Raw genomic sequence first — 10,812 nt, forward strand, 5'->3', positions numbered from 1 at the left:
TTACAGATATTTTTAAACTTATCCTTCACATTCCTTCAATTCATGGTCCATTACCTCTGTGCAAAATTTGAAATATTCTTCATATACTTTCTATAAGTTGAAACAAGGAATGAAGTTGTAAAGACATCATAAATTGAATCCCTTTTCAGTATAATGTTGCAACTTCTTCTGTAGATTTGTTCAAAGATCTTTAAATGCTGGAGCTATTGCAGTGCCTATTCACTTTTTCTACTAAATGCATAGACTTCCAATTTTGAATCACTCTCCATTACTGAAAAATGTTCCAAATATAGCAATGAAAAACAACAAAAAAACAAGAAACTAGATTTGCAAAGAGAAGTTGGATTTGAAAAACCAGTATTTTGATCCCAAGTTTTTGTCAGACTTGTTATTTGTCATATAAATTTTAGAGGCAGCTGCAGTTTTTTATCCAGTCTGTGAGTAAATGTGGAACTTGGCAGATCCTAGAGATTCATGTCCAAGCAAGGAAGAATTCCAAACTTCTTGTTATTGCTCAAATGTCCTTCATTATGGAAAAAATCACTTAAACACGGAAATGCAGTAATGTAAGCAAAGAGGACACTTTGGAAAGCCTGTGACGAAGACCTCCTGTCATATTGCACTTACCTTTATGAGTCAGTGTGAGATGGGTTGTTTCAAGATTTTTCGCCTGCAATTTGTTAGGATTGCTTGCATAATGTGTAATTCACAAATTTTACAAGATATTTTAAAAATAAATAAATAAATCTTGAGCCATTTAGAGTTTTCTCCATTGTGATGGTGCTAACTGGAACATTTTTTGTTTAGCAATTGTAGCACTGTTTCCATAACTAATTTACTATCCTTTAATGAATAAAAATTTGGAAGAGAAGCATTTTTCATGATAGGGAAGCTCATAATAAGGTATCACCATTCAGCCTCCCCTGCCTTTTCATTTTAACTTACTTATCAAACAAAAATGGACACAATTTAATAAAAATTGAGATAGATGGTGCATGTGTTGGTTAAGTAGCCAATGAGAAGAATGTTTTCATATAAGTAATTAGCATTTCAATCCCTTGATAATTTCTCATTGTTTTGTTTGTTTGTTTGTTTTAATTGAAAACCCACATTGTTTACATGGCTATACTTAGGACAGATTTGCATGTAAAGTCTGAGATGCAAGATATTATCTTTTTAGAATATTGCTCTAAACCAGTGGACAATCAGAATGAAAAAGTTTAAAATAATTTATAAACAACTACTCTCCGTCTATTTGGTCCCAGAAAGTAATCAGAAAAGTAAGAAGCTTACTTGGGTGCAAGCCTGAGAAAATACATCAGTCATCATGAATATTACTGAGAAGTAATATTCACAGACATTCATGCTCTGGACACCTATAGTGGGATACAAAAACCAGTGCTCTTCCAAAGGAATGGAAATGGGGTTTAGCATGGTTCATGTTTCAGCAGCCATTCCCACCTATCTGTACTGCTCTACCCCCAGCTCCTTGGCATGGTTTTCCCTCATGTCTAGCAGGGAAAGGAGCTCTCAACACAAGAAAAACCTAGTTCTAAGTTTGTCCCTGTGAGCATTGGCACAGAGAAGGCAATTCAGAGCTGTTAATGAAGTTATTATTTTTACAGACATTCACACAATGGAACTTTTAATTGCCAAGGACAATTTGAGAGCTTTAATTAGTGGTCAAAGGACGACAATAGTCATGACATATGGCTTGTATTGTGTCACAATGAGAATGAAATATTTCATGTCTTGAAAAATTACTACCGCTGACATTTGGGAAAGTTTGAAAAAAATCCTATGGCTTTCTTCCAAAATATAACATCACACACATGGTCTGTGGCCAACAAAACACTCAGGACAGCCCTCAGTTGCTCAGTTGTGCCTCAGGATGCATCTTTGAATTTTCTCAGTAACCTCTGTACTGCTGTTTATCAACTGTTTACGAATTTGAAACTTTGACTGGATTGCCAGGAAGGACAAGGAGTAGGTATGCCTATCTTTTTAACTGTATTATTTTTATTAAAATAATTTCTATATTTTATCTAAAAAATAATCTTTTGTGCTCTCAGTTCTGATCTGTGCAGTCTAGTAAGACTTTCCCTTTCTTTTTCACCACAAAAGTAATTCTGAAGGTCAGTATTAGTTTATGTGAAAAGCCACAATATATTTTACCTAATTGGTCTAACTGGCTAATCAGTATTAATAGTAAAAAGGGTAATAGATGCACTGTGCATAGAAATTCATCAGAAACCAGTTCAAAGTAAGAAAAAAAATAGTCATTATTTGTATAAAAGATGACTGGAATATGTTAAGGACAGAAATTGAAAACCACTCATGTGGCTAATTGACCATTAATTATGCAATGGATAATTAGTAATGATACACATTAGTACTTAATACTTCAAAATACTTACAGAAATGTGAATTTTCTGTCAAGAGAACATTTGGAGCTCAATTTATAAAAGGTTTGTGGTAGTGCTCAGACACTGATTATTAGACTATGAAGAAATTTTTGCAATGAAAAACTCTACAGAATCCTCAGGTACCATTGCTAGCTGAACAAGAATTTGGATTTAGCTGTGAATGAAATCTGAGTTGCCATGAAAAATAAAACTTCCTGATGTTTTTAGCTGAGCCCATCATGAATGAATTTGCATCTCAGCTGAGAGATCATGTCTGAAGTGTGCAGAGTGACTGGCATAAACTGATAGCAAGAAGTGGCCAGGAAAAGGGCAAGCAAGGACAATAAGCATTTCTTTTTATTCTATATTTAGTAAAATAAATAATTCTGTTTAGGTTTAACTTTTATGTGTCATCTACATTATTTTTTAAATATGAAGTTACAGATTTCCTGCTATTGTTCTCTCATGCCTCAGCCAATCTCCTGCTGTAACAGCATTTGATTTCTGCTGCCTCACAAAGAGCTCTTTGATGCTAATCAGCCATGTATTTGCTATATGTATTTTATCTGTAGTTTTAGATCCTCTCAAGTTATCTTAATTTGCATGAGAGGTCTGTGAACTGGGTAACATTCAGACTGTTGTGAGGGAAATTCAGGGGGTTGTGCTAACTTGGATTGTAGCTCAGCTCCCCGTTAAGGCTGCCAGCTTGAATGAGTTTATGAACTCAGATATAACTTTGCTGCTCACCTAATTCTGCAGTGATGAAAAATGTTCTTTGTATTAGTAGCAGATAGCCTGATGTGAAATACTTAACTTATTCCTAGAGGCACCCCAAAAATTGGCACTGCAAAGTGCTCATATACAGACATCACTGAAGCTGTACATATGTGTAAAAGAGATGAATGATGGTCCTAAATTCTTTCTTCAGAAATTCCATCATTAGCTGTCTCCTAGGTGTAAAATACAGAAACTGAAAGGGCAGAGTTAAATAGCTACAGCAGAAAGTCAACATTTAGAATCACTGATTGAAAAATATTGATTTTTTCAAGTAAATCTGTTTTTGTGATTGACATGCTCCACTTGCATATGAAATACTGAAATGTCAGATGGCAGAACAGGCTCAATAATAACTTGCTATAAAGTTCTGAGACTGAATGCCTGTAAAAACCAGAATCCAGGTACTATCATCATGCGTGGCAGCACCAGAATGAAGCAGGAGGCAGCTCTGACAGTGGATCTCTGACAGAAAGTCCAGTGGATTTTCATGGAGGATAAGTTCTTACTCCTGCATGATCTCACATGGAGTTACCAGAAAGAAATAAAGGTATTGCCAATGCTCTGATGGACTAAGTACTTTGGAGCATGGGACAGCCTCTCTCCAGCTGAGCTCAAATTAAACTTTTGAACTGGAGAAGAGTGCTGTAAATTTAGAGCTGCAGAAGCCTTCCCTCCAGGCATGATTTTTAGCATAATATTTTAGAGGAGTCTATGTTTTATTATTCCAACTGCTGATGTTTGAAGGCAGTAAGCTGTCTAATCTAATAGCAAATTTGAACCCAAAATTCAGGGTGGGAGGAAATGAGAAGGAACAAAACAATGCAAAGATCAGGTTGCAAGTGAGAGTAAGCAGCTTTCCCAGTTCAGAAAAACAGGAATGATCCTGCTTCAGCAGGATAACAGAATATAATAATATATTAATTTATATATAATACAGTATATAATGCAGTAATATAATAATGTACATAGCATGGTAAATAAGAGTAAGAGAAAGTGCAGGGAAGGATGCAAAACTGGCTTTGTGTCACCAGCATATCTTCCACTACTCTGGGAGACAGAATTCTCCCATATTTGTGTCTAGAGGAGATGTACAGAACTACTTACACTGATTTGTCACTTTCCCTCCTCTGTGCTACTTTAAACAATTGAAGCAAGGAGAGGAAACTTCATGGGATGTAGAGGAAATTCTATCCTTGCTAATAGTGGGAACATTTGCCATTGCTGCACATATTAAGTATGGATTGATCAAGACTGTAATAATCAGTAAGGACTAATAAAGAATTTGCAGCAGTTCAATGTTTGTTACACCACTCACGGGAGGCAACTTTTGCATTTTTATATTTCTCTTTTGCAGTCATTTTCTCTCATTTCAAAGACATCTCCTGTTCACTTCCGAATTTTTTAAAGAATGACTGAAACTCCTCTACTGAATATTCTCTCCTCGAACAACAGTGAAAATCAGAGTAACTCAACTGTTTGCCCAGAGCTGGAAAACTGGTGGAACCTCGTGTACTGTATAGTACCCAAATACCTCAACACTGTCTGTGTTATTGGTATGCTTGGAAACGTGTTTGTTCTCTCCATTTATTCACTGCACAAAGGCCCCCTGAAGATAGCTGAAATCTACCTTATGAACCTGGCTGTTGCTGATCTTATCTTCCTCGTGTGCCTCCCTTTCTGGGCAGAGAACATCAGTAATGAGTTTAACTGGCCATTTGGCACTTTCCTGTGCAGCAGCATCAGTGCCTCCATCACCCTGAACATGTACACCAGCATCTACTTGCTCGTGGCCGTCAGCGTGGACCGCTATCTGACTTTTGTCCATACCTTGAACCACAGAGAGACATGGAGCAAAGCTATGACCAAAAGGATCTGTTTGCTCATCTGGTTCTTTTGCATCCTTCTGAGCATCCCAGCTTTCATGTTCAGGACGGTGAAAGACTTTCCCCAGTGGAATATTACAGCGTGCACTTTGGACTTCCCCACCCCGTGGTGGCAAACAGCTGAGAGCCTGGTACTCAACGTGGTGGGGTTCCTGCTGCCATCCTCAGCAATCACCTTCCTCAATTTCTCCACCATTCGGTCCCTACAAAAAACAGCAAAGGCACGAAGAGCGCTCGGAGCAAAGGGTTGCAAGTGGCACAAAGGCACAAAGGCAACCAGGCTGATCTTCACTGTGGTACTGATGTTCCTTTTCTGCTGGACTCCTCACCATTTTTTTGCATTCCTTGATATGTTATTCCATAGAGAAGTGATCAAAGGCTGCTTCTGGGAGGAATTTATCAACTTTGGGGAGCAGTTTTCTTTTATGTTGGCTACCACCAACAGCTGCATTAACCCCGTGATTTATGTCTTTGTTGGGAAATACTTCAGGCAAAAGGCTTTAGAAGTTTTTTCACAGTTTATTCCCTGTGGATTTCCTTTGAGATGGGTATCTTTCAAAGAAATGTCTTCAAATTTCAAAGTGCTTCCAGTCAAGAGTAGTTTAACATAATGGTTCTCAGTTCCATCTTCATTTTGATATTTCAACTTATGTCACTGAAAATGGCATTAAAAATTAATATTAAATGCTCTGTTCTGGCCTCACAGACAAAGCTAATCATCTATTAAAGTAAATCACTTGGTTGACTGCTTATTTTTCCTCAGGTTTGCTTTTCTAATTCTGTGTTATCCATCAAATGCATAACATGCGATACCAGAATTTTATACCAAATGATCTAACCTGTCTTACCTATTAACAGTGGCTTAAAAGAAAACTTTTTGACAAAATACCAGAAATCTGGCTTCTTTGCAGAAAGCCATAAGCTAGCTGAATGTTTTGCTGCATGGTATCTGTTGATGACAGCTGCTATATCACCTATAACACTATTCAGAAAACTGCAACAGGTATTGCAGAGCAAATATGAGCTTAATCTTTGGCTGATAAATGCACTTGAGCAGGTATAGACTAACTTTGGTTATTTTGAACAATCTTTTAGCTGGTTTGCATGTTCACAGTAAGATATAGAGAATTTTTATTTTTTTGTGCACTTTAATTATATAGAGTGCATAACTATTGTATAAGATGATGTAACAAAAAGACAGGGTACATAAATTGCAAAAAAATGCAAGGTAACACAGTAGCCTCCTCAAAAGCTGACTTTTGCTGATCCAGTAAAGTACTACAAAATTGCTCATCAAGTACTGTAAAGATCCTTTTTATTTTTGTATGTGAATATATCTATGATGGCCATTGATACTGTATTGTTTTGAGGCAATTCTTTGGATATTTATATTTTTATGAATCAAAATTAATAAACTACATAACATTTTACTTCATAGTCTTGTTCTTTCTTATATTTATTTTTATATTTTATCTCTTTCTCCCCATTCCTTTGAGGAAGAACAAATATATAGTTCTGTGATTAAAAAATCTATGTTGCTACGAGAACACAAACTCTGGTAGTAGAAGAAAACTTCTTTTCCATCACAGCTACAATGGCAGAGTAGATGTAAGGCAACGGATATCTGTTTCCATAACTCTAAAATTATGTGTATGTACAGACATGGAAGAAGATAGTGCAGCCTTTTCAGCCAGAAAGACATTGTTGCAGAAGGGAAACATCCAGACACATAATTTCTGTAACAATTCATTTAACTACTCATTGTAAAGTCTGTTCAGTCTTGTACTCACTGTAACAGCACTGCATTTTCTGTGCTTCTTTTTAGTGTTTCCATTTTGAATATGTAATTAATCTCTTATTTGATTATAGAAATCTGCCTATTCAACTTCATTGCAGTAAGATTTGTGTTAATTTTTGATTATTCTTTCGAACTTTTAAAATCTGAACAGTGGAAGCCTTGTGATGACTTATCTTCCTGCAATGATGGTTTAAGAATTAAGGGTGGATTAAGGGATCAGAGAGGAAGAATCTCTCATAGGTTTGCTGCTTCCACTCTTTCTGTGACAGATGTTTTTAAAATAAATATCAGGCTTAAACACCAGTAGTAACAACAGCATCGGAAGTCCCCTGACTCATCTGAAATAAAATTCCTAATTTCCATCTATTGTAAATTGTTGAATGCTGCATCTGTTTAACACATCCCCAGCTGAATCTTGAATTCAAAGAACTTCCAAGCAGAGATATTTTCTGGGGGAAAAAAAGGGAAAAAAGAAAGGAGAAAGGAGAAAGGAGAAAGGAGAAAGAGGAGAGGAGAGGAGAGGAGAGGAGAGGAGAGGAGAGGAGAGGAGAGGAGAGGAGAGGAGAGGAGAGGAGAGGAGAGGAGAGGAGAGGAGAGGAGAGGAGAGGAGAGGAGAGGAGAGGAGAGGAGAGGAGAGGAGAGGAGAGGAGAGGAGAGGAGAGGAGAGGAGAGGAGAGGAGAGGAGAGGAGAGGAGAGGAGAGAGAGGAGAGGAGAGGAGAGGAGAGGAGAGGAGAGGAGAGGAGAGGAGAGGAGAGGAGAGGAGAGGAGAGGAGAGGAGAGGAGAGGAGAGGAGAGGAGAGGAGAGGAGAGGAGAGGAGAGGAGAGGAGAGGAGAGGAGAGACTGAAATAATGAAAAAGGTGCAGAATCAGAAGTTCCATTTTCCCACTACAGATGAGGACCTTTAAAGGGGAAAATATCTTGTCTTGTCTGACTAACACTTGTCCATGTTATGCAATGTACACAAATAAAGGAAAAACATTTCTTGAGTGTGGTGGCATATTTAGGCTATGAGATAATAGTTTGAAAATCAGTATGAAATCTGAATTTAATGGAAAACTTCCTGTTTCCATCCAGAACAAGTGACAAGGACTTTCATGAAAACACTGCTTCTTTTATATGTTCAACTGGAAAACCATCTGTAGATTAAATACTGCTTTAAACCACTAAACAGGGTCTTGCAAGTCAATGTATTTGCTCTCCAGTATGAATGCCTGCAATCATATGCATTTCTGACTGTGTGTTAGAGTCTGGTTCTCATTAGTGGCCACTTCTTGCTGTGGAGCTGTGCTGCTCTCCCCTGACTGAAGTGTGCCCAGGAAGGTTCTGGTGACAGCCACAGTGATGCTGCTGGGCTGGCAGTGGCCAGGACACTGCTGCTGTTCCTGTGCTGCTGTACTGGACAGGCTGGAGGAAAGCCAGTGTGATCTTGAGTTGAATGGGTGTGGATGAGCCCCTGATGGAGCAGAGATTCACCTGCAGCCCTTGGAGGACCCCAGGCTAGAGCAGGTGGATGCCTGAAGGAGAATGGGGCATGACCCTGTGAGATGCCTCTGCTGGAGTTGGCTTTATGGCAGGACCTGTGATCTTATGGGGGACCCACACTGGAGCAGTTAATGAAAAACTGCAGCCCTTGAGAAGGACCCACACTGGAGAATTCAAGGAGGACTGTCTCCTGTGGTGGGAACCCCTGCTGGAGCAGGGAAAGCAGGGATTCCCATCCAGCCCATGGTGGAGCAGTGTGCCCCTGCAGCCCATGGAGGAGGATGATGATGTAGACTATATTAATGGTGCACATCAGGGGGAACCCCTTGTTGCAGCCAGGCTGGGGTCAGGAGGAGGAGTTCATTGCAATGTTAAACCAGATAACCTGGTCCAAAAAAGGCCAAGGGTGGAGATTGGAATGGATGTGCCTTTAAATTGTTGTAAGCTGTGATTTTAGTTGCATGTTACAGGAATTAGAAACCACCTATATCAGTGGAGGAGAGGCCTTACAAGAAGAAGTTTGATTACATCAGGGACCAGACCTGAGCTGGTTTTGGTGCCCAGTAACTCCAAGGAACACAACACTACTCCTGTACTGAGTGACCACCAGAACAGATGGAGCCCAAAGTCATGGACTAAATGGGCTCAAAGTCCTACCTCATCAAGTAAAAATGTTGACCCATCAAGTAAAAATGGTGACCCTTTGCTCACAGGTCACAGGTACTACAGATTCCAGCAGTCAAATCCTCACAGAGATGTTTACACCTCTGCAGTTGCCTGTGACAGAGTTTCCCGGGAGATCTGGTCACAGAGCAACAGGACCCACTTCACTGGGTCAGGGGTGGAGGGTGTCAAAGAAACTGCTCATTCATTGTCCCAGTGAGCTCTTGGTGCACTCCCAGCAACAGGACAGGAACAAGTGACAAAAGCTGCACCAAGGACCAAGTCAAACTGGGGAAATGGGTGGAGTTTAAAGGAGAACAGAGAAATACCTGATTAGAGACTGGGAGTCAGGAAACTGAGGAACAGGCTGAGGCAAGAGAAGAAATAACCCACCAGTGCCTCTGTCAGCATCTTCCCAATGCTGGAGTGTGGGGACAAGCAGGGAGGTCACAGTGACCAAAAGAAAACATTGAGAGAAGAGACTGGCGGGACCAGGGGACAGCAATGTGCATGTGAAAGTGAAATGACTTTGACAATGAGCTGGAACAGAATTGGGACCTGATAGCAAGGAGGTCAGAGCAAAGTGTAAAAAAAGGGAAGAAGCAGTAGATATCTCAGGATGGTATTTGGAATATTGCATTCCCTAAAAAAATTTCTATCAGGATTGAAAACACTAAAAGAAGTTTAAAAAATTTGAGTTTAGGAAATCAAACATCCAAGGGCCAAGAAATATTTGACCTAAGACTGTCCCTGGAATCTCAGTGTGGTCTCCTTTAGGGTATGAGTTATAATACAGTCTTATGGTCCTATGACTAAGCTTTGAATTTCCAACATTGCAATTTATCCACTTCTGATTTAGCCTTGTATCACCCTGCCTTATGTAGTAGAGGAACTCACTTATGTAAACCAAACAATACCCTCAAGAAATTAAATCATCCATCCTGCATATTAGATAAAAACAGTGGTATTGATAACACAATACTGCCTTGAATTTGACACTAAGAAATCTTTGAGACAGCATATAATTAAAGTGAAAAATTAGTTTCAGTAAGATTGTCTAGAAGGAAATGAGTCCAATAATCATGCTTGATCACAACTGAAAACATTAGAAGACATTATAAAATAAGAGAAGATAGGGAGAATATTGTCATTATCAAAAATGCAGGAAGAAATAGCACCCTTTCCTTGTAGCACAGTAGAACTCCTGACAATGAATAGACACTCCTTTTGATCACTGGAAAAGATTTGTCAAAACACCTTCATCACAGAAGAGCAGGGCAGGGCTTTGGGTCTGTCAGGAGGACAGATGAGAAAAACTGGGGTTTCAGAAGAAATCCTACTCTGGGAGCTCAAAGAACAGATGGAAACACACATCCTGGGACTGGACCACGCAAGAGCAGTTTGGCTTGGGTTTGTTCTTTTCCTTTTCATGAGGGAATTTGAAATGCTCCTGCAAAGCAAATCCCTCTGAGTAAGATAGTTTACTTCAGTATTTTATCTGTTTTTTTCCTTTGAGTTTTGAGTAGTTGCTGTTCATTGCCAAGACTTTTATTTCACACACGACTCAGAGTGTGTTCATCCCTGGTGGAGAATGGCCATGGACCCATTTGGTCACAATTGCCATGTTCTGTTTGAATTCTCCAGAGGATATTGCACTGCAAGTATCCATCGTGATGAGTGAGAGAAAATGTTAGCAAAGCCCATTCTTGAGTTTCAGCTTGGTTAGTAAGCATGGCTTGAACAGATCCATCTTCCTCTCAGGCTCAATCCATGAGTAGCAATGCATCTGCCCAGATTTTGGC

At 39.3% G+C, this 10,812-nt stretch overlaps 1 protein-coding gene across 1 annotated transcript; it reads left to right on the plus strand.

Annotated features, from left to right (window-relative positions):
* Positions 1 to 1,832: 1,832 nt before the first annotated feature.
* On the plus strand, positions 1,833 to 7,307 carry BDKRB1 (bradykinin receptor B1). Its single transcript, XM_079309577.1, has 2 exons — positions 1,833 to 1,990; positions 4,537 to 7,307. The coding sequence occupies exon 2, from the start codon at positions 4,591 to 4,593 to the stop codon at positions 5,674 to 5,676; it is 1,086 nt and encodes a 361-aa protein (XP_079165703.1). The 5' UTR covers positions 1,833 to 1,990; positions 4,537 to 4,590; the 3' UTR covers positions 5,677 to 7,307.
* The last annotated feature ends 3,505 nt before the right edge of the window (positions 7,308 to 10,812 follow it).

The sequence above is a fragment of the Erithacus rubecula genome (assembly GCF_903797595.1).
Source record: "Erithacus rubecula genome assembly, chromosome: 6".
NCBI classification, from domain to species: Eukaryota; Metazoa; Chordata; class Aves; order Passeriformes; family Muscicapidae; genus Erithacus; species Erithacus rubecula.

Coding starts and splice junctions, on each gene's coding strand:
- BDKRB1 (XM_079309577.1), top strand. CDS start 4,591: ATGACTGAAACTCCTCTACTGAATATTCTCTCCTCGAACAACAGTGAA.